Source organism: Vulpes vulpes, chromosome 8, assembly GCF_048418805.1.
Source record: "Vulpes vulpes isolate BD-2025 chromosome 8, VulVul3, whole genome shotgun sequence".
NCBI classification, from domain to species: domain Eukaryota; kingdom Metazoa; phylum Chordata; class Mammalia; order Carnivora; family Canidae; genus Vulpes; species Vulpes vulpes.
Window position 1 is genome coordinate 23,158,312 of NC_132787.1, and position 25,362 is coordinate 23,183,673.

General features: G+C 33.4%; 1 protein-coding gene across 48 annotated transcripts in view; it reads left to right on the plus strand.

The window, feature by feature from the left end:
- Positions 1-25,362, plus strand: part of SOX5 (SRY-box transcription factor 5) — a 995,306-nt gene that overhangs the window by 920,629 nt on the left and 49,315 nt on the right. For all 48 annotated transcript variants that reach the window (XM_072765770.1, XM_072765744.1, XM_072765748.1 and 45 more), the window contains one exon: positions 4,696-4,842. In XM_072765770.1, coding sequence (XP_072621871.1) covers positions 4,696-4,842 — 147 coding nt within the window. The remainder of the gene's footprint in view (positions 1-4,695; positions 4,843-25,362) is intronic.

The window sequence follows — 25,362 nt, forward strand, 5'->3', positions numbered from 1 at the left end:
TCTTTATTCTAGTAAAAACAATCACATATATTGCTTTAAAAAATTCAGTGACTTGCCTACCTACATATTAAATTTAAACTCTGTCTTTATGTGAAGATCTTCTGTAAGGTGCACTAGTCTACAAACCCAGTGCTGCTTTACTCTTCCTGGGATATGCACTCATTAGGTCACTGTCCTTTCTCCTGTCACTGTTCCACACCTTCTTCTGCATTCCTTTTGCAACAGCTACCTCATTCCTGCCCCTGTGCCTTTAAATTGTTCTTCCTTAGAATGCCACCTCCTTTTCTACTTCCAGCTTAACTACATCTCTTCTATGAAAAATCAGTTCGCCCTGACTCATTTCCTTTCCCTTCACACCTTTAAAAGTGGCATACAGTTATAAGACATTTATATTCTCATTGTTTTATGTTTATCAATCTTGACTTAGGGAAGAAACTATATTTATCCATTGTTTGTACCCTCCACTGTGCCTAGCACAGTCCAGAGTATATAGCAGGAAGTCAGCACATTTATATTACCTAGTCAGTTTCTTACTTGGTATAATTAATTGCTACCTACAACTATTACTTATTGATAAAGCATTCTTTGCCATATGTTTCTCCGAGTACTTTTTATATATTATGTGATTTATTTCTCACAGCAACCCTATAAGGTCAGTTTTATTTATCCTGAATTTGCAGATTAAAGAACACTGCCTCAGTGTCATTGCCCAAGGTCACTAGTTCAGAACTGGTATTAGTGTGGAATTTTGCCTTACTTTTAACTGGTCTAGTAGAAGTACACAGGAAGTAGAAAGCCACAGGTCCTTGACAGAACTTCAGGGGATCCCTGGGTGGCTCAGCGGTTTAGCACCTGCCTTTGGCCCAGGACGTGATCCTGGAGTCCCGGAATCGAGTCCCGCATTGGGATCCTGGCATGGAGCCTGCTTCTCCCTCCTCCCTGCCTCTCTCTCTCTCTCTCTCTCTCTCTCTCTCTCTATGTCTATGTCTATCATGAATGAATGAATAAATAAATAAATAAATAAATAAATAAATAAATAAATAATAAATCTTTAAAAAATAGATTTATGGAACAATTTGAAACGAAAGTGAGTTACACACACACACAGACACTATGGACACATGAGAACCAAGAAGACCCTAAGTAACCAATGGATAGTTTCCATCTTAATTTTATGTGATTGTTTTCTTAAAAAAAAAAAAAAAAATCTTTGTCTGAAGTAGGTGTAGGAATGAAGGGAAAGACATTAGGAATACAGTATTTTAAAGAGTGGAAAACCTAATGATCTGTAGAACTTGGGAGTTTTAGAAATTAAATCCCTAACACCAGAGTTTCAAGATAAGTGTAAAATTATTCTGCAAGGGAAAAATCATTATTCTGTTAGTCTGGCTAACCTCATGAAGTGAGTGCTCTCTTTAAGCCTTAGCTTTTTATGTTTTGGATCTCCCAATTTGTTTTTGATGTTTAGAACAACTTAATTTTTTCATGAAAGTACACTTATCATGATGCATTTTATATTTAACTCTCGATTTATCTACACTCTTTTAAAGAAAAATGTTAACCCGATTTTTGCCTAAAAACTTTGTATACTTAAGCTACAGATACACACAAATTATAGGTGTATCTATAATATGGAAATGGGTTCTATGGTTCGCAGGATGTTTTTTACTTCAGGTGGCCTTCCAATGCCACTACATTCCACTGACCCTTCCCTCTCAACAAGATCAACCAGTGGTTCTGTGATTGTTGCTCTCACTCAATACAAAGAGCTATTGTTACTCTTGATTTGCTTTAAGAGCATGTAATAAATGAAATAAAATATTAGTTATCTCTTGATTCCCTTCTTTTAAAATTAGTCATCACACACATATATGGATAAATGAACTTAATTTTTTGAAAGATTAAATTTAAATAAGTCACAGCAGCATTTTTTTTCTTTTTGGTAAGTTGCTTCTTTAAAACTACTTAAATTTCTTTTTAACTTGTGTATTAGGTCAAATTAGGACCCAGTAGTATTAAAATTTCTGGTGTATTTTACCTGTGCAGACTTGAAGTATGTTAGATTTTCTAAGATCGAGGCTTTTTTAATGCTTCCTGTAATATAATGTAAATTTAAGGAGCACATATATTTTACACAAAATAAAATGTATTAGAAATAGATATTTCCTACTTTCAAACCTTGGTGAAGCAGGAGAAAACCAAATATGAGGAAGAGGATATGGAAGATTGAGAGGAATGAAGAGCTACCTAATGTTAACCACACTCTTGTTGATTTATTATGTTTGTGACATTTTCATCATAAATTACTTTAAATTTCTATAGTCTACAAAAGTACCAGTAAAATGGATGATACCATACTGTTCTCGTAAAAATGTTTAAATGGGTCCATCTATTTTACAAATTTAGTTTTTTTTACTCAAAAGCATCTCTCAGGACAGTTTAATGAGGATAAACCTTAATTTCATAATTAAAAAGATAAAAATAATGCATTTATTTGAATGAGGAAAGGATGTGCATGTTATTTTTTATTCCAAATATATGTCATCTGCAACCTTTAAATTCAATAAAGTATTTCAGAGTATGCTTATACTTGTATTTCAATAGTGGTTCTTATACTACTTTGGAAGTTGTGAGTCTGTCTGTAGAGATTTATATTTAAGCATTGAATCACTTTTTATAAGTGACTGGTCTATTTAATTATCTAATTAACACATAGCAGCAATATTTTTTCAAATTATGAAAGAATTAATCATTCTTTAATAATCAAAATTTTGAATAATTATTTTGTTCACATTTTTCTTTTTGCCTACAGATATTAAAGTATCTCAGGTCAATCTTCAGTAATTATGAAACAATCTTATATTATATGTATACTAAACCAGTAATATGGATTATTAGCTTCTAGGTATAATACCCACTAGAATAATTTTTAAAGACAAGGAGATAATATATAATACAATATGAAATTTATAATATGTGATATTGCTTCAGACTATTTTTAAAAATATTTTGAGTTCAGTAAATGTTATTCAGTACATGTATTTTACTGGATAAAATTTTAATTTACAGAGTGGTATCTTGGAATATTGATTATTTTCTTAGTAACTTCATAAACAGCTTAGGATGAAGACAGAAAATACTACTTTTTTTGAATTGTAGAAAACAATGCAAAGGTTTTTAACACAAGTGTGGGAAATGGATGAATTCTGATACTTGAAAAAATGATAAACTGTCAGTCATTGTATTTGACGTCATGTCCTTTTACTCTTTTTTATGAAATCTAAGGCATATGAACTAAATCTTATTTTTCTGTTCAAAGACTGAAATAAAAAATACAAACTTGGGGAGAAGGAACACTCATTACTGATAGTACAAAAATACTCTTCTGGTTTTCTTTGTCTGGAATATATCTTGTGTTAGTTGTCATAAAAAAACCAATTTTTATCAATAATTTTAATGATCTGTTTCATTTAAACCACAATATCTGGAAACTCTGAACAATGTATGTGTATTTTCATGTAAATATATGCCTGTCTTCAGTTTTCAATATTTCATTTCTAGAGAGACCCCACTTATCAGGGTCTCTGGCTTATCTGAGCAGTTGTACCATTTGAAATTTCTTTCAGAGAAAAATCAAGATAAGCTATGTCACAGTACTTTTCTCTGAGGGTTTTTTTCTTTAGTATCAGTCATTTTATTACAGAAATTCTAGCTTGCATACACACATACATGTGCATGTGTGTGTGTGCAGATGCATGCATACATGCTAATAATTTCTTTTCCATCCAAACCCTAAAATTTTCACAAACTACTGACTGGTGAAGAAAAGAGAATTGATCTAAACATTTAAGGTGACTATTGGAATCTAAAGTAACCTCCTTGTTTTAAGATACCATATCATATGGCAATTATTATCAAAGTGACATTCTCTTTTATGATTAAATTGATTTGCTGAAGAATTTTTTACTGGTTATTTAATAAAAATTACTGTGTGGTGGCTTAGTGGAAGAGTGCATGTTTCAGACAGTATTCTTAAAACCCTAATCCTCAAGATGATTTCGGGTTTGTCTGTGTTTATATACCATGGACGTAAAGTGGACTTCTGGCAAGCATCCAGTTAATTTTTTCAATGTAGGTAGACTCACCAGATAATGTTCTTCAGATACTCTCCTTTCATGCCCTCTCAATGGCTTTTTGTGTATTTGTATGATTAGGAAAAAAAATTGTTACAGGTGTCTATTGCAACAAGTCAAAAAAAAAAAAAAAAGGAGGTATACCAGACTTAAACTGATACGGATAGTAAGAAAATTACTTTGCATATGAGGCTGTGTTCTTTTGTAATGCACTGTGAACATTTTAAAATAGAGCAAAAAGAAGTCTTGACCAAATAATATGATAGACTTATTTTCTCTAGACATTGGGAAAGACTAAATATGAATGACTGTTATTTGTTTTGAGTCCCTGGACATCCTGAAGCTAGAATCCCTTCTATTTGGTATCTGTCATTTCTCCCCAGAGAAGTAAGTCATGAAAGTTAAGGTGACAACTTCTTTTTTTAAATGTTCCAGGGCAGTAAACAAGAAGATTCAGAAGAACTACGACCTCTGAATATAGGTACTTTCTGAGAGGTACATTTATTTTATTACTGACAGTCTTTTATCTCTCTTTCTTTCTCTCTCCCTTTTTTTCTTGTAGCAGTTATATGCTGCCCAGCTAGCTGCAATGCAGGTATCTCCAGGAGGGAAGCTCCCAGGCATACCCCAAGGCAACCTCGGTGCTGCTGTATCTCCTACCAGCATTCACACAGACAAGAGCACAAACAGCCCACCACCCAAAAGCAAGGTACCCTTTTGAAGAAGCTGTCTTGCCATTTAGAGTTTTACTTTTCATTCAGTGACATTTATTGAATATCTATTATGTGCCAGCCATAGGGTTGACCTCTGGGTCTTCAAGGAGATAAGAGTCTAGTAAGATTAATAAGGATCAGTAACACACGTACATTTAGTCATTCATTTATTCAACAAGCATGCATGGATAGCTATAGTAGGAAATGTGAGTGATACAAAGATTTATAAGATAGATATATGCTATGCTCAGGTAGCTTAAAGTGTTATAAAATAGATACCCATGTTCTATGATACAAAGTCTCAGAGAGTTACAGATAAAGTTCATTGGAAGTTATTAGGACAAAGATGTTAGTTACCTTTAATGAGAGACTCTGGGAATGGTTTCCCAAAAAAAAGGGGCAACTGAAATATACCTTATAATCTGAGTACAGACAGGGCATCCAAAAAAATATTTATTTAAATATCAATAAATTTTATAATGCTGAGCAATATGGATATAATTTCAGATATATCATTCATCCAATGAGATTCTCATGATAGATAAAGATAATTATAGTGTTAGAAGTAAGATTATTTAGAAATAGAATTACTTTTGGGAGCAAAGAGAAATTTTTTTTTAAAGACCATCTCTCTGGGCTTTAAAGATTTATCTATTTATACCTTAGAGGGAGAAAGAGAGGACTAGTGGGGGGAAGGAGCAGAGAGAGAGAGAATCCTCAGGCAGAGTCCCTGCTGAGTATGGAGCCCTACACTGGGCTAGATCACAAGACCTGAGATGAAATTGAGTCAGCCGCTTAACCAACTAGCTACCCAGGCACCCTAAGGAAACATTTCTTGAGAGAACATGGAAAAGAATTGGCAGGGAGAGGATTCAAATGATTTATTCTTCGTATTGGAAGAGCGAAGAAGTAAAATTTTAATTTCAAATGTTTTGTGTAAGATCTTAAGATCTTAGATAATGATATATGAATATATTAAACTCTCTGTGAAAGAAGACAGGAGAGTAACCATAAAGTATTTTCCCCTGCAATTACTCAGGGAAATGCCAACACATATTTATTTCTATTAGAAAATATTAAGTAGAAAACTGATATAGTTAATTTACCCTCAATATAATGTTTCATCTTTTACTGAATAACCTAGAAAATTGTTTCTATTCTCCCTTTCTCAAATGCCATATTGGGAATATCTTAAGAGTAACAAGGTTAAGAGTATAGTCTCAACAGTTGAAAGAGTTAGAGAGAGAAAAAAATTTTTAAAAAAGAGAAAAAAAACTCCCAAGAATTTCTTTTTAATCCTATTCTAGTACCCTGTAGATGCCTTTTACCATTAGTATATTAATTCAGAGGGTGAATTGGGAAAGTGCACTCCAGCTTCTACCTCCCCAAAACTCTTGGTGCCTTTTCCATATTATTAAGAGGTAAATACATTTGAAAGTACAACTTAACCTGGACAAAGAACTTATACCATGCTTCAGCAAGAGTATGTGCAAATATATAGTTCAAATTATTGTACCCACTGCTGGGACATTAGGAAGGTGTGTACAAACACACCTTTTAAGATTAATTTCAGTTGTGTAATGGACCTTGCATGTTCTGTGCTTAACGTACAGTGAAGATCCGGTCTACTTTTCATTATTATCACAGTAGAACGCAGCTTTTAAAACTTGGCAATAATTATAACATTTGTTTAATAAAATTTAATTTTAAAGCAGTGATATTTTGGGGTCTTCACAGACCAGCAGTTTTAACGTATTGCATGTAGGGGCTAATTTTGAATAAAGTAAATAGCTATAGCAGCATAGTCACTGTCACACACAGATAATTCTGTGAGGAATTCTTCTCTGGATTTTTTTCCCTTGATTTATTAATGTGATTTCACATCATGTTTCATAATGATCTTTGCATTAGGACATTTCATTTTATGATTTTAGAGTATATACTTCATTTGTAAATGACTAATAGAGGTTTTTTTTTCCATACCACTCAAGTAACTTTTTATCATTAGCATCTTCCCTCCAAATTTCTAACTCAAATAATCATGAAGTTTTTGCTTCAATCAGCCTCACGCATTTATGGGTCTATTCATTCATTCATTCATTCATTCATCCATTCAGATGTTTACTGAGCAGTTGCTACAGTGATACTTTTCCTAGGTAAATATGGCAAATGCACAAGTGAGTGAAGGTTGGCGTGGCCAAGACTGGCACACTGCTTTATAGCTTCTGTGGCTCCAGACATGCCTAGAATCTTATAGAATAGGTGCAAAGCAGACATGTTACCTCAATGATAATCTTCCATTTTCTATAGTTTCAAATACCTCCACTTTTTGGTACTAGTGTAAAAGTGAATTATGTTTCTATGTCCATTATATGTAAGTTTATAAGTTTTTATAGTCTATCTTTAAAATTCAGTAACTTTTTGGAAATTAGCCCTTACGAATTTTCTGTCATATAAAGTTTAAGAAAACTATAGATGTTGTGTTTCTTCCCATTTGCAATTCAGTAAAATGCATAAAAAGTCTAACCAACAATAAAGTGTCTCTTTTTAGATAATAACATGATTTGATAAAAATACATCCCTTCTTTGCTCAGAGTCCACTAGCATACTGTCTACAACCACTCATTGTCAGAAAAGATGTTTTAAATGTGATTTTGTTTTGGCTCAGCAGTAAATTTAGTACATCAAAAATAGACCAATAAATATTACTGTCATTTTAATGAAGAACATGGCCAAAAAGATACAACCAACAGTAAATAAGGAGGACCCATTTCAAAACATGAATTTAGTTTCTTATAACCTGAAACTGACATTTATATATGGCATTATAAACATTTTTACTTCACAAAGCTATTTTACTTATATGAAATGGCTATCATTTATTACCATATTTATATTTTTAAACAATTAATTCTTAATGTCCTAGGCTATTTTCTGTGTGTTTTATTGGTGAATTCTCTTGTCTGTTTTACTATGAAACAGAATTATTTTATTGATGGGCTTTGTGTGATGGCATACCTACCTGGCATAAACCAAACTGACAGTTTACGTTTAAGAAATATTTATTGTTTGGAACAATGGAATTGTCAGCCACATCTAAATGATGATGTAAGGAAAATGATCTTATTGGCAGCTGTCAAAAATCAACCGTATTCTCTGGGTTTTATTGCCTGCCCTTCTTCCCAGGTGTGCCTTTGCCTTTGCCTCACAACTCTAGAGAAGGACACAAACAAAACTTATTTGCAATTTGCAAAAAATGGAAGGGGGGAATCAAAAGGAGGGGGCTCCAAAAGACTGTAAAATTGTACAGCATGAGTCCTCTGATGCATGCTGTTTTCAATCTGCTGTGTGCCAGTTGGAGGCTTGGGGAGTGTGTGCGCGCACGAGAAAGGATAATGCTGAGAAATGATAGAGTGGCTGTGACCTCCAAGCTCAGCCTGGAAATCCAAGACATTGATTTCACTTAGCATTCCTGCTGAGAAATCTGGCGGAGTTCAGTTGTAATAAAAGAACAAGATTCTGTTCTAATGGTAATGGCGTATGACAGACATATCACTTTGTCTGTCCTCAGCACCAGAGAGAGGAGAATTGGAGAAAGGTCACCTGACCTGCCGGTGGTGTTGTATGAGTGCTGTACTGAGCTTTGAACTGCCGCCTAGGAACGTAATTATTTATAATATTAAATGATAAAGAAACCTTTAGAGGGTTCACAATGAATCTCTAAAAACTGCGAACAGAAATTGTGTTCTATAAATATGAAAACACAAAAAGAAATCTGGTCTCTTCAAAATCTGCATTGGAGAATATGGGTAGCATGCCTTGTTGAGTTTTATGTCCTTGAACTTACTGCTTGTGAAATGTTTTTGTTAATGCCTGACATATTGTCATTGGTTAATCTTTTTTTAATGCCTTGATTTTGTTAGGCAAAAGCCAAAAATCTATTTTGCCAACAATTAATAAATTAAGGTCACTGGCAGATTTTTTAAATTTTTCAGGTGTGACATAAAGCCCTTTTTAATAAATGTACACATGTGTCTTTAAAAATTGGGTTTTTTTCCCCTCCAGATTCTACTCCAGGACCATTCTTTTCAGTAACCAACATAAAGAAAAATATTTCACCCTTCAGAGATATTCTCTTAGCTCATGTGTGTCCTCACAGCTAGTTTCTTGCTAAATATTAGTAAATAACTTTGCAAGTATGAAATCTTGAACTTTTGCGTATAAGAGATCTTATTTAAAGGAAATATAAGAAATACTTCTGCCTCTCATATTAAGGAAAAGTATTCAGTAAAGTACTGTTGCGCCATATTGTTTGAGTCTCATATACAGAATTGCTCCTCTGATTCTGTCTAAATTACTCAACAAATGCTTAAATTTATTTGTTTATAGTTTAGCATTTTGCCACAAGATGGATTAATGTATTAGTGACTTTCAATTTTGCACCATCCTATTTCCTTATTTAAATGACTTTCTGAATTATTTGTTGCAGTCTTTTAAAAACCTATATAGCCTTTCCTTTGTGATAGCAGTGAAACTTGATAAACTTGTTTTGTGAGAATACATTATTTCGTTTAAAAATAGTATAATCAATGTCAGCCCTAAAATAGTAATTTTAGGAGGAAGAATATTTTTACTTAATTTCAAACACCACTCACACAACTTATGGTAATGAATAGATTTATAATCCCATGTTATGTTACCAAGATTTTCTCATATATGTCACAGATGTGCTATCTGAACTTTACATTTTAAGTGATTTGCCATTGTGAAAGTAGCCTCCTCTTGGAAAAATTATAAGAGCATCTTGTAAATACTATTAAATGTCTCTTGGTATTTGATGAAAACTTGTATATTGCCTACAAAGCCAAGAGTAGTTAGTTTGAAAATCTGATGACGAGAGAATTCTTAGGTGCTTTTTTTTTACCTTTACTATGACCCTCGTCCTACTCCTCAGTCACAATTTTATCTCTATCAGTGACAGGAGCACATAGATTGTCCAGATCAATTCTTTTTTGTTCTTTTCAAATACTTATAGCAAGTGATGTTCCCGTTTGCTCAGCAGTAGCACCTGGGAGTTATGACAAGGGGAAGAAATATTTTCCAACAAGCCAGAAACAGCCCTAGCCAGCTGATCAGACACAACAATCAGATTCTTTCAGATGCAACATCCTCTTAAATATTGCTTCAAGTTCAGAAGCAAGAAGAGGAACTATATTGTTATCTGATCTTGTTTCACTTGTGTAGTAATGAAGATCTTTTCTGATTTGGTGACTAGCTGCTTGTGTTAATAGTGTCTGACTTGTCAATGACTCTTATTAGGGCACCTATTTTCTGCTGTAACACTACCAATCACATAGTTTCATGCTATCGAATAAGCATTACATCAGTACACACTTATCTGCAGGGTAGAATTTTGTAGCTTAATACTATGAGTCACAATCTGTGTCCCATACAAGATTATTTAGCATTATGTTGGGAGTATGAGAAATCAGAGGGTAATCATGATTCATCTTAATTGAAAATTAGTTCTAACAGGAGATTTGGGAAATAAAGCTTTTTGCTAACTTTGAGATAGTGTTCTGTAATGCCAACTGAGGGGGAAAGGCTGAGTACAAGTATACATGTAGTGTAACCACAATTGAACCATCACCAACACGAACTATATGACAAAAAATTCTTTAAAGATAAAGCACAAGAAATCAAAGCTATTTCATAAGTTTTAAATGGCTCAGAAAATGCTAAGGCCTTCACAGGAATACTTCCATGATGAAAAGTTTGAAGAGCACTGTTCAATATAATTGTAACTTCAGTTAGCATTTTTATCTGGCCATGAAAAATTTCGAGTAGTAGTAGTTGCTAGAGATGTAATTTTCAACATGCGCAAGTTCCTAGAATACTAGTATTTTACTTATTCTTAGACCTTTTCAGATCAAGATCGCAAATAATCATTATTGACTACACCAGGCTGGAATTGGCCTCAGTGTGGTATCTCTAAGTAATCCAGAGTGCTTAAATATAATTAATAAAAGAGCAACTACCTTTCATCTACAAACGTAAAATGAAATAAAATCACTGATCCATTGTGAAACTGTTGGACTTGGTACTTTTTCCAGATTTCATTTTTTTCCTAAAACTTCAGAACAGAAGGGGATGTTAGCCCTAGCTATTATAACCACATTCAAATGGCCCATTTTCTATTCTTATGCTTTTTTTAAAATATTTTATTTATTTATTCATGAGAGACAGAGAGAAAGAGAGAGAGAGAGAGAAAGAGGCAGAGACGCAGGCAGAGGAGGAGCAGGCTCCATGCAGGGAGCGTGATGCGGAACTCGATCCCGGGACTCCAAAATCAGGCCCTAGGCTGAAGGCGGCGCTAAACCTCTGAGCCACCCAGGGATCCCTTATTCTTATGCTTTAAACACTGTCTGGCATGTCAATTAAATGCTAGAAGCTCCCTGATACCTTGCTCTGTAGAGCTGCTTTGTTGAATAACTGTTTAACACCCCTCTCTCTCCGGTATGTCAATATCTGTGAAATAACAATTTTGTGAGCCTTTGAGATGTGATATGGATGTGTCACACTCAAGAAGTGAATTCATTTGAGAAGAATCACTCCAGAGTTAAACTGGAAATGTACCCATTATCATTATCATCACTTCCTGGGTGGGACTTATGTACAGTGAATATAACATAGTGGTCCTGTCATTTTAAATAAAATAGTTTTCTTTTTGCAGTTCCATGTTGCTAAACTGAAATATGTTAAATGAAGTGTTATCAGCAGAACCCCTGTGATGAGCCTCCTTCTTCCCTATTCATCTGTATTCAGTTGACAGAAATCTCAAACAGCTAGGTACTTAAACAGAGGCTTTTCTGAGCACAGTGATATTAAATGTCCAAGTAGGTCATTTGGCGATATATTTTTATGACTCAGAGAAAGAGGGGTTGGTCACATTTGTAACATAAAGACAGTAAAAATTATTTTAAAAAGAGATAGACTAATCATAATCATGTTTTTTTTTTTAAGGCAAAATATACAGAGGGATTTAGGCAACTTTCTTTGAATTCAACTGACCTGGCCTCTGTTCCCCAGTATACTGAGTTTGTTTTGACAGGAACCTGTCTTGAACACAGCAGCCAGCTCTGAGGAACCATGTCAAAGCTTTTTAATAATGCAAACCATTGGGAAAGTGAGGGGATGTTGAGCTTGTGCAGACACAGGAAGATCCACAGAATCACAGTTTCTAAATGAAATTTGCCCTCTGAAATAGATCCAAGCCAAAGAAGACTCACCATCCAAAAAACTGTGATTAAGGCATTTAAATTTTAAAACCAGGCATTTAAAACCTAGATAATATATATAGGAAGGAAAAACAACAATGTGAAAGGATGCCTCTGTGTAAGAGGAGGATCTGGTTCAACTTCAGTGAACATCATGGCTAGAAAGGATAAGTCATTACTATGTCAGAGACTGAGAAAGCAAAGACACACTTCTGTAGTTACCTTTCTTTTGAGGAAAGCATTTATGATTTCAACTTCCTAAAATGCACTTCAAATCATCTCAGATCCTTTATTTTTCTATCCTAAGTAAATGATTAGTGCCTCATTTGAGCGGATTATTGACCCCTTTCCATCCCTCTAGGCCATACGTTTGGAACTGGAACTCCAAACTGGAACTGTTTGGAGAATTGAGAAGAGAAACCATACAGGACTCCTCTGGCCTCAGATTTGATTCTTTCTTTAATCAAATATATCTGTTTACATAACTTTCTTATTCATAAATAGGAGGAATTTTAATGGTCTGTCTCACAGAGATGCACCAAAGTATAGATATGTTTTTAAAATGACAACAAATATCAATGTCCTATTTAGATTGATGGAAAATAGTATAAATACATATTCATTAATTATATTTGTTCAATATATTTTTCTTTAGAGGGGACAAAGCATTCTACAATATTTTTAAACATTACAAAATGGAGAGGGGAAAGAAAACACAGTAATTAGATGTAGATGAAGAGTCAAAAAAATTTAAGAGATGTACCATTCTAAACTAAAGACAAGTTCAAAACCCAAAGTATTCAAAAGTGTCATTTATTTAACAAAATTTATTAGACTTTTTATTTAGAGACGTGTAGAAACTTAAGAAAAAAGGAAACTCAGAAGGTACTCAATTCAGAACACAATAATTGCCTCACGAGGTCACTTTGCCACCACTCCATGAGGTGGCATTATTTTATTCAGAATAACTCTTATTGTCACAATATTCTTATTTAAATAGAATTGTAATCAGCCTTCCAGGATTTCATCTTGTGGTTTCATTGAATGACAATTGTATTTGTTAGTACTCTTTCAGTTGCAAGTAATAGAAAACCCAACCCAAATGGGATCATGCAAAAAGGAAATGTATTCACTCATATTAAAAAGAAAAATTATTCTGACTTCAGGCCTGGTTTAATCAGGAGCCCAAACTGTATTGCACGAAAGTGTTTCCTATCTCTTAGCTCTGTTCTTTTCTCATTCTTCAAAAGACTGTTCCTTTTCAGCACTTTATAGCACCCTACGCTTACATCTATCATTCACTGATTCAACAAGTATTAATTCATGCCTATCGTGTGTCAAGTTCAATTCAAGGCAGTAGAACTACAGCTCCTATAGCTATGAACAAAACAGTTTGTCCTTTTAAGATCGTGCAGAATAAAAGGAAGAGACAGACTGTGGGCAATTAAACAAATAGATAATTTCATATATCGGTAAGTGCTATGAAGAAAATAAAACATAGTAAAAGATAAAATTCCTGGAGATATGCAAGGAAATCTTCTGAAGACAGAGATATAAAGGAAATCCTGTCTGAGACCTAAATCACGAAAAGGGAAGTACCTGCAAAGGTCTGGGGAAAAGCTAATCCGAATAGGAGGAACAGCAATTGCAAAGACTCTAATATGTGAGTGAGGTTGATAAATTCAGGGATTAGAAAATAGGTTGGAGTAGCTAGAATGCAGTTACCATGAGGGAAAATAATAAGAAATGAGGTTGAGAATGAGAAAGACCAGATCATGTAGGACTTTTTCATGTTAAAGAATTTATACTATATTCTAACTGCATTCAATTTAGAGAGAAATAATAGGTTTTCCATTTGCCATATCATTTATTTTTTATTTTTTTATTTTTTGCCATACCATTTATTAATCTGCAAATTTTAATATCCCACTCACTGTATTTCTTCCTTAGGGTATTATGTTTTTGAGGCATAAGAAATTTTGTTTTCTTTTACCCTTGGGCCAATTAATAGTTTAAATATTAATAGTTAATAGTTAAGCATCTCTACAATAGTTCTCTAGAAATACAGTGGAATCTGACCTTCATGACATATATTGGACCTTGCCACTGGAAAGTCAAGATCCTTTAATTTGACAAATGTCTATTAATTGCCTGTGATGTGTCAGTCACAGTCCTAGGACCTGAAGATGCTGGCACATAGTGTAGAGCTCTGCGCTCATGTTGCACAGAGTATACAGTGAGGTATGTAGTGAGGGATATGGGTGGGAAGAGAATTATATATAGCCTATTAAAGGCAGCAAGTAAGTGCCAGCAGTGTAGATTTAACCTAAAATATTTCCTGGGTTTTCTTCAGATTCACTTACTTTATCAGGGTTTTTTCATTAGCAATACAAGAAAATACACACTCTTCATAGTGCCTGTCACTACCTGTATGAAGCAAATTACAAGGTTGCATTTCGGGAGTGATATTTTGATATTAACACTAACACATGAGCACTAATTCAAATTTAGTCACCTTAAAAGTAAAAATTACTATTTGCTAGTGATGATAAGAGTTTTGGAACTATTATTTTACTTACCTTCTTTTGATCAGATTAATAAACCACATAGGAAAAACAGACCCTAATTTCTAATTAATCTGATTTTTGCTTTTGATATTTTTTACTTTTTAAAAATTTTACCCCCAAAATTATAAATCCGTGTGATTTCAACAGATCTGCCGAGTGCAACAGACCTTTAGCTAGCTTTAAAAAAATCAGGGGAAAACAAACAAACAAATAAATAAATAAATAAATAAATAAATAAAGGAAAAATTAGTAAAAATTATGGTCTATTTAAGCATGTACATAATAATTCACTTAGAATTCTATTTATTTTACTGATAGTTTATATACAAAGTTCCCTTAATACTATATTGTTGTATTATATTCTATGAAGTGTGATTCCTTTTTATTTACACCTATTTTCCCCTTTTTTCATGAACTTATGATATGAAAGCAGCCTTAATTGTATCTATTCAGAAATAGATACTATTTTAATCCAGAATCTATCCAAAAAGTTATAAGATAATGAAATTCTCCATCATCATTTATATAGTTTCTCTCTACTGGCAATAATCAGCCATAAAAACATAGTCATTCTTAAATACAACTTTTTAAACAAAGACCAGAGATTGTATGAATTGATTAGTATTAAATATGAAAAGAAATGTCCTCAACAGATACACAGTGAATGGTATAACTCACATTGACCGTAAATTATTGTTTAGGGGCTGTTTAACATGATCAGGAATTCATAAGCTTGTATTCATTACCTTGCATATCTTAAAGTTTGAGAACGTAGGAGACACAGAATAGCATTCAAAATAGAGAATAGCTCTTTTTTGGACCTAGGAAATAATTTTATGGCTCTTTTTTACTTGAAAATATGTTTGAATTTTTTTTTCTATATTGAGTAAGATTTTTTCTCACTGAAAATTTAATCTTAGAAATATTAAATTTAAAAAATGTATTCTTTCTGGCTCAGAGTATTGAGTATTGCTAGGAACTTGTCTAACACAGTGCTGCTTAGAAAGGAGCATGCCTACAAATGCAAGTGTCTAAATATCACAAAAAGCTAGCAGCTTCTCTTAACCTAAACCCTAAGGTGTCCTAAAGTTCTCATGGGAAGAATGTGCCCCTTTCTAGTCCTGGACCTCCTTGTAGATAATATAATTAGATGCTTCTTAGAATTACACACCCCTCCTTATGAGCTGTATGACTTACAGTTGTAATATCCCACAGTTTTCAGCACTTGACTTCTAACTAAAGACTAGCTGATTCCGTTGAGTAACGTTTTCAGAACTCAACAGTTAAAAAACATACTCTTTATGACTTCTGTTTTTCAAAAGGAGAAAGATAAGATCTCTAAATTTAGAAAAAAATAAAGACCACAATTTTCATTTTACAAGTTTTACAATACCAAGATAATATGAAGGGAAAAATGTATACTCAAATTGATAAAAAATTCATTTTCCCCCAAATTGTTTGCCAATACCAGAAAATACTAAGAACCCTACATTTTTGTAAAACCACAAAATATTTTTTCATTAAAACTCTGGTGTAGTCCTTTGCAAGACCAATGATCAGTACTGAGATTCTGTATGTGACTTTCATTTAAATTGGGCCTTTCAATAACCAAGGAATCTTATTTTTTAGTTCATTATATAATTTGAGCTGTTATGGTTTATTGTATGATTTTGATGACTTTTGGCAGTGTAGATATTTCATAAATAGGAGAACAAGAAATTGAAACCAAAAATAGAAAGGATGAAATACTGCAGAAAATTTTCTCTTGTGTTATTTCCAGTAGCACTTAAAATAACATAAGAAAAATATTCTGTTATGAAGTATGTATAAAAGCATCATGACAGCAATAGGAATGTCCTTAAATAGGTACAGATTTGTGTTTTCTATATTTTTCCATGTAACTCTTTTGAGGATCAAAGTTTCATTTTAAGTCAGCAGGAGCTCAATATTCAGGTCAATCCTATATAAATATAGGGCAAGACAAGAATTTTGGGTCAACTGATGGAATTTTTAGTGCCAGTTTTCATGCAAATAGTGCTGTCATTTATCTAAGAAAATGGCAATTCGGATCTAATTTTAAGAAAATCACTGGGTAATTTGAGGGGGAGTTGCTTGGTTTTTTTTCCATTAGTTTTCCTAGAGTTTCACTGAGCTACAATTCTGGTTTTTTATATCTGGGACTATAATTTATGGACTTGCTATAAAATTATTAGAATTTTCTCATAATATTATGAGAAAAAATCAATTTCATAAGATTGATCATATTAGATACACTTCCTTCATCCATTGAATTTTAAGTGGCTGGCCCATAATATGCGCTCAATAAATGTTTACTCAGTTACATGTTTATGTTACAAAGCTCGATGTCAATAATACAAATTTAAACCATAGCTATCACTGTTTGTGATGTAGTTTTCACTATATATCTATTTTTGCAGTTAAGTTATTAATACCACATGATCTAAGAGAATGTGTCTATGTGTTTTTTAATCCAGAAATAACTTTTTTTTAGCTCTTGTCAGGTGAACTATTGGGCCTTTGGTGTAACCATATTATTTTCTAGAATTCTGGACATATATAAAATGCTGGAAATTTAATAAGATAAAAAGAAATATTTAAGAAAGATTTTGAAATATTATTTCAAAGTGCACTGAAATCCTATTTTTAAAAACAAGATCTACCTAATATCCACAGTTAATAAAATACAATTTAGTTTACATGATATATCTTCTACTGGAAAAAGAAGAATGAGAATATCTTCCTTTGGACATTTGGAAAAAGACATTTCCAAGCAATAGACCTTACATTTTGCCTGAAACAAAACTATATGTTTCTTCACTGGTTTATATAATTTTTTTAAAAACTGCATAATGATTATGTTAGTCATAGCTGAGGTTTCTAGAGTCGCTTTTTTTACTAAGAACATTTTTTACTAAGGTTTATTCAGGAAACTTTTTGAACACCTATAATATGCTAGAGAGTATGGTAGAACCAAAAAGAACAATAATTAACACCCAGTACAGTGTAGTGGGGAAGATGAACAAACTAACAAATAAACTCTATGGACTGAGTACTAGTCAAAGAATAATGTAGAGGTAAGGGGAAAAGTTCCCAGCATAACCTTGGAGTAATCGGAGAATGAGGACACATATTCCAAAGGATATGCCATTTAGAAGGTTTTTGAAGGAAATGAAACAGCCAATACAAGGCATATAGGAGTGAAAGAACAGAGTGTTGGGTTTCATCTCAATTTTAAAGAAATAAGGTCTGTAATGCACGTCTAGAACATAGGGAGTGTAGTTAAGAAGAATAAAAATGTAAGGAAGACTCTCTAAGGGATGAAGTCTAACCTCCTTGGGATTCTGTGTTCCAGCCCCACTCACCTCATTCACCTGATTTGTTACTTCTGCCTTTCTCCCAATCCCAGCAGTTTTATGCTCCATATGGAGTCACTTCCTCCTGTATCATGTTGTTTCACGTTTTGTTTTGTTTTGTTTTGTTTTGTTTGCCTGTGTTTGTGCCACTCTAGCTCTCTGGAGTTCTTTTGCCCTCTTCATTCCACTGTTTCCTCTTGCCTTGAGCCTACTCGTAAGATCTATCTCAGCTATCAGCTCTATGTAGAATTGAATATACCATCATATGTGACCTTGCTACATGGATACATACTCCTTGGTTTGTATCTCAGCACCCTTATAACTTGATTAGAATTGTCTTCCCTTGTATGATTCTGAGTCTCTTCAATGTAGAGACTATTTCTTATTCATGCTTAGCACCAAACACAATATCTGACCTGTAACTGTTGCTCTAGCTCTGTTAAAAGAATAAACAAACACATAGCAAAACATCTGTGGAAGTAAACCAAGATATTATGTTCAGATAATGTGACTGAGTTTGGGGCCCCTTAGGTGGAAGTATCAAAGGTCAGTAGCTTGAATCATTGGAGGATAATCTCAACGCAGCATGAGCAGAATAGGATCATACCTATGAAAAATGAAACAGTGTCATTATACTATGTAAAGAAGCTGTGTGCACAGGAAGATTATGGAACCTAAAAGTAAAATTTGTCATTGTTTATCCTGTCAGTCTAGTTGGGAAACAGTGGATATAGAAAACATGGGCATTCTGATCATTGAAGGGATCAGATCTCTAGTTGAAGCAAGCATAATTTACTAGTCCTTACTATGGTCTGAATGAAGCTCTTACTATATACTTTCTTCTGCCAGATTCTCATTGCTAAATTTCCTTTTTCAAGTATCTTGAGATTAGAAAAAAGTTACCTTAAAAACAATAATATTCTGACCAGGCATAAATTAATTAATTGGCGTTCTGGTTTATATATTAGTATCATGGGTTTGTTTAGTATGAATACATCTGCAAGTGAATGGCCTCCCTTATAGATGCTAAAAAATTAAGTGGATACTGAAATGGAAGGCACAGGCCTATACTAATATTGGCTACTTTGGTTATATTGTTTAATTGACAATTCAAATGAAGTTTTAGGCAGAAAGATTATTTTGTTTTTTTCTTTTATATTTTTAAGTTTATCATTCTCCATTTCTCTTTTACGCCCAACAATCTAGCTTTAAAAAGGCAGAGAAATATTCCGCCTATACATATATTAGTTTACATTCTACACATACACAGACACAGACAGACAGACACAAACACACACACACACACACACACACACACGTGTGTGTGTATTTCATCCCTTACCACAAGAATCAAGAATGTTCATTCATTTTATTTGGCAATCTCATGACCAAAAGTAACATTTAAAATAAGGTCAAATCTAAAATAAATGCTCTTATTCTTTCTCCTTAATTCTATCTAGAAGATATGATCAAAACTCTTACGTAATGATATCATTACAGTTGTTATATAAAATCCTTTATGCCACCCAGTCTGTGAAATGTGTTATTCTTTTAATGTTATGGGTTGGGAAAAATTAAACATGAGGCATTACAGCTGAGTTTCACTACACATTAATTATTTTAATTGCCTATTTCTTAAATGAATATCTGATAAATCAATCTTGCAATTCTTCATGCTTCATGACATGCTTAACTCAATACAGACACTTAAGAATCATTATGCTGTGAGAGCTTTAATACAAATTTGAGATCATTATAATTAAAATCAGACTCTTACCTGATGCTCAATCCTAAGCCTTTTCATCTTTATTGAATTTTCTTTGGCCTGACTATACCTTGACTTTAATATTGTAACAGCAAAAGGCAGAATATATAATCAAGCTAAGCATCTTCAATACATTCAGAAAAAAAAATATTTTGCCTCCAGCGTGCATCATAAAAACTGGCCTTAACTGACATTCTATATACATAGTTATCACCCCTTAAAATTCTTTAAAGACAGCAGTTCCCTCCTGGTCACTGCCATGAAGACAAAGAATGCCTTAATGACTCTATTGAGGTTATCATTAAAATAAAAGGAGATTTGCAGACATAGGCTATAAATCACTATAAAACGGCCGGTGGGTAACCTTTGACACAACTCATTTGAAATAAACCTGGGATAGATTCATAGCCTTTGGTCAAGCCAGTAGGTGGGCTAAAGGTCTTTCCTATCCTCTCCTTCATTTTTTGCAATATAAGTTCCTCTCTAAATGACTGGACAGCATTTGGATATACGTAAATGGACATGTGCTTTATGTTGAAACAAAATAGGTATCAAATAATAGTGTTGAGGATGCTTATGCATTTACTTCAAATAGTTACTGTTTTATGATATATTTTAGATATATGAATACATTTGGAATTTATTTGTAGCTGCTTTGATAAAATATTTCATGATTTTGTATCATAAATATTTTGTAAGAGTTCAGACTAATATTACCCAAATTGAGCTCCGCATGGCCCCCATCATAATGGAGTATAACAATTTATTTGGAATGAAGAAGAAATGACAAGATTTCAATTGTTAGTCTGATTTCTCAGAGAAATTCTTCCCTGTTGGCATTTAAATGTTAGAGGTAAGTTGCTTAGGCTTATACTCCAGTGACTTGGATTCAAGTCCTAAGCTTACTAAAGTTATGACCATTGGCAAATTTTTAAATATCTCTAATGTCAGTTTCCTAATTGGGTGAAGCAGAATTAATGGTATCTCACACCATCAATGACACTAAAATCTGACAAAATGTATAAGGACACTTTGTAACTAGTAAAGTTATTTAGATGTCAGGAAGTAAAGTGAATAATATTAGAAAATCAGCATTAAGATGAACAGATATTAAAAAAAAGAAAAAAAAAGATGAACAGATATAAAAGTATTCAAATTATTTTAAAAAGGTATTAACAGTCTACTAAACTTATCGGTACACTTTTATATGTTTTGTAATACTTAACCGACTCCTTCCAAACATTAATATAACAAATAGTATACAGGACTGTGAGCATTTATTTCTTCTTGAGAAACTAGTTCTCTTCATGACAAAATCAGCATTTCTTTTGGAATAAATAGAAGTTCTCAGGTAAAAGTTGCATAATTCCTGTATCCAATGAAACATATATTATGTCTTTTATTCTATTTATTCTCTAATAAGTTAACTATGAGAGAAGGAGAAAGGAAAAATACTTTAAGTTGATCATAATTGGAAGATAATTGTTTTTGATTAATATTTTGGGGAAGGGAATGTGGTCTTTATTTCTAGTAAAAATCTTCTAATCCCAAATAGCAAATTTTATAGGACCTAATGTTCAAAGAGCTCATGCCCTTGATACCATTTTGTATTTTCAGAAAAGGTGATGTGAGGGTCCATAGAAAGGAAAGTGGTCTTTATTTCTAGTAAAAATCTTCTAATCCCAAATAGCAAATTTTATGGGACCTAATGTTCAAAGAGCTCATGCCCTTGATACCATTTTGTATTTTCAGAAAAGGTGATGTGAGGATCCAAGGATATGGGAATTATAACCTTACAAAAGTTTTTAAAATGTTTAAAGTAAATATTTAAGATTTAAAATCCAAATCCCTCTTCTAGGCTAGTAAATCAATCACAGAGACCCTTGGTCTAAATAATACAGACTCAAAAAAGAATCCAGACTCTATGAAATACATTTTTTTCAAAAGAACTTCCTTCATGACACTCTTTTAGATTAATTACAGTGATATTTCTTCAAGTATTAAAATTTCATAGCAACTTCCAAAGCCTTAAACATTTTATCATTCAGTATCTGTCTATTGCTTCACCAACTGGAATATAAATGCTTTCTTTCCAATAACTAGTACTGTTGGGAATAAAGCCTAAAAGATACTTTTGGGACAAATTAAAGAATAAACCTTCCACCTGAGGGAAAAAAAGTGAGACGGGGCAAATGGGACAAGTCTTCTAATTCTATACAGAAAGGAAAATCAATCAGGATTGCCCTTATTCTAAAAGGTGAGAATCAGTCTGGGCTACAGCAAGTGGGAGTGAGAGAAGTAAGTTTTGCATTTAAATTTTATCTTTGCTTATCCTTGGACTTTTTACCCTTTGTCTTCAGTGACTGTCCCTCTTTCTCTGTCTGCAATGAATGGAGTAGAAAGAGTTGTAGTTTAGATGTAGCAACCTAGTAAAGTTTCAAGTTAAATTAATAGGCAGCCTATTGCTCAGGGGTGCCTGACAATGGCTCTGTGAACTGACATCTATAACTAGAAAGCAGTGCATCTTAGAGGTGTCAAACCTTCAACTCAGGGGAAAGCAAGAAGAAAAGGGAGCAAAACTCTGAAGACTAGGAAGAACTATGAAATTCAGGTAGTGAGAAGAATTCATTTGAAGAGATTTAAACATAGAAGGATGTGTTATTGTAGTACATGTGTTCCTATCATTCATTAGACAAAGTGACAGTTAAAACACTTTATGAGAAAATTGTAAAACACTTTATGAAAAAAAAGAAAAAAAATGATTGAGAATTTTTCATTGATTAATCACTACTATCCATGTAATTAAGATTTAGTAGTTAATATTTAGTGTTTTTTCGATTCAAGGCCATATGTAGGTGATTAAAACATTTAATTTATTAATGCCTACCCTCAAGAAAGTTGTACTCAGTCTGTACTCAGATCATCCCTAAACATTCCTTTAAAGAATAAAGCCTTCTTGGGACTCCTGGGTGGCTCAGAGGTTTATCGCCTACCTTTAGCCCAGGGTGTGATCCTGAAGTCCCAGGATTGAGTCCCACATCGGGCTCCCTGCATGGAGCCTGCTTCTCCCTCTGCCTGTGTCTCTGCCTCTGTGTGTATGTGTGTGTGTGTGTGTGTGTGTGTGTGTGTTTCTCATGAATAAATAAATAAAAATCTTTAAAAAAAATCTTAAAGAATAAAGCCTTCTTAAACTATTTAAACTCGGGATCCCTGGGTGGCGCAGTGGTTTGGCGCCTGCCTTTGGCCCAGGGCGCAATCCTGGAGACCCAGGATCGAATCCCACGTTGGGCTCCCGGTGCATGGAGCCTGCTTCTCCCTCTGCCTGTGTCTCTGCCTCTCTTTCTCTCTCTCTCTGTGACTATCATAAATAAATAAAGAAAAAAATATTTTAAAAAAATAAATAAAAAATAAACTATTTAAACTCTGATGATTTTGCAATCAACAATTGAAGAAGACAACTAATGCAATAAAATGAAATACAATGGTTTGTTAGTCAGTGATAATAGGGTTCTGCTTTAGTCTTCCCTAACTTGTAGCTTTGTGTCTCATTCACCTTCAAATCCATTACACGATGTGTGCATGCACACATGCACTCATGCATACGTGTGTCCATCCTTCTCCAAGGTTCTATGCCTTAGAAAACTTGACCCTTACTCAATCTCCCAAGTAGATACAACACACCAATTAACTGTCACAACTGTCATTTACCATTAAATAGTAATAGTGGGTCCACCAGACTATGAGGGATTTGTGCCCATTAGAACCTATATATGCATATATGTAGGTATTGGAAATGAGGTTTCTATTTAATTAAATGAGAATTAATATTAAATGACATATGCATGATAATACCTGCTCTTTTTTTGCCCTCTTTCTCCTAGGATGGCCTTCTAAAGCTGGTTTATCTGCTTATAGCCAGATGGAACTTTTCTTAGGATCTATAAAAACTTAAATCCATAAAGAACCATAGATATTTTTGAAAAGAAGTTTCTTTAGCCCTCTAAGGATCTTCCGAAGTATTTGATTTTGTTTGTTTTCTTTCAAGATTCACTCATTCTTTTAATGTTTTTATGAGTTTTCTTTCCCCTGTGAATAATAGGCCTCCAAGTGGGATGGGGGGGGGTCGCGCAGAGAGTTTATACTCATTTGTATTGGAGTTGTTTATATTGTTCTCCTGTCCTTTTGATATTAATTCCTTTTGTAGATTCAGGCAGAGATGTTGGTATGCTTATTTTGTACGTCCAAGTCCAAGTAAAGGTGTTGTCCACAAAATGCAGGAGGTAGTAGAATCCGATCAGCGTGGTTTCTATTTTCTTATAGTTTATTTTGTAACACTGTATTGCTCTGAGAGTTCCTGCTTTATTTTGTGTGTGTGTGAATCCATTCCATCATTTGATAATTTTTGTAGTCCTTGATTAATTTTTTTGACATATCTTCAAGTGAAATGAACAGGAAATTAAAATGACAAATGCTTTTCAGTTATGTATCTAAGAACTGATCAAATGGTGCCACGGAAACATTATGTTCTTTCTATACATGGAGTGACCAATTCTTTAATTTCTCTAAAGTATTTTTTGTTTTTTATTTTTTTTAAAGATTATTTATTTATTTATTTATTTATTTATTTATTTATGATAGACATAGAGAGAGAGAGAGAGAAAAGAGAGAGAGAGAGAGAGAGAGAGAGGCAGAGACACAGGAGGAGGGAAAAGCAGGCTCCATGCTGGGACCCCGACGCGGGACTCGATCCCGGGACTCCAGGATCACGCCCTGGGCCAAAGGCAGGCACCAAACTACTAAGCCACCCAGGGATCCCCTCTAAAGTATTTTTTAAAAGCTTTTGAAGGTTTACATTTAGAGGCTAATAAGAAGAACTGGTATGATTATTAACATCAAGTCTTACTGCTTTATGCTTTCTTTTAGCCTCTTGGTAGAAGCACTATTAATCATTTTAAAAGATAATAGCAATCATCCAGATGTAATGAGCAACCAGAGGACAAAATAACCATTATTATTAGGAATTTGAAGTTGTCTAGGGACAAGAGGTTAAACAAAGTTGAATCTGAAACACCATACATTTTATACTGGCTCATGTTATAACTGTTCTCATCAAATATTATTCTTGACATTTGTATTCCTTCTCCATCTTTTCAAATGTACTCTGCATTTGAAAAATTTACTCTGCAGAATTTCTGTGAATGAATTTTCATTTAGTATTGTGAGCTAAAGTTCTTCTGACAGGACATTCTTCAAGTACATATATAGAAACTATATACGGTATATTTTTAGCACATTTTGAAAATGAAAAGTAAAGGTTAGATAGTTAATCTAAAATTAAAGTTTCAAAACTCAGTTAGAAATGTTAAAGAGAAGGGAGAAAAAATATTAAAAGAGACAGAAAGAAAAAGCAAAAAGGAACGATATCTAGTTCTGCAAAGTAAATGAGTAAAACTGAGGGAGATTCATGAAATGCATTCATATATCATGGTTGAAGAATGAGAAACAAGTATTTTTCCAGGCGTCAAAATGAAGT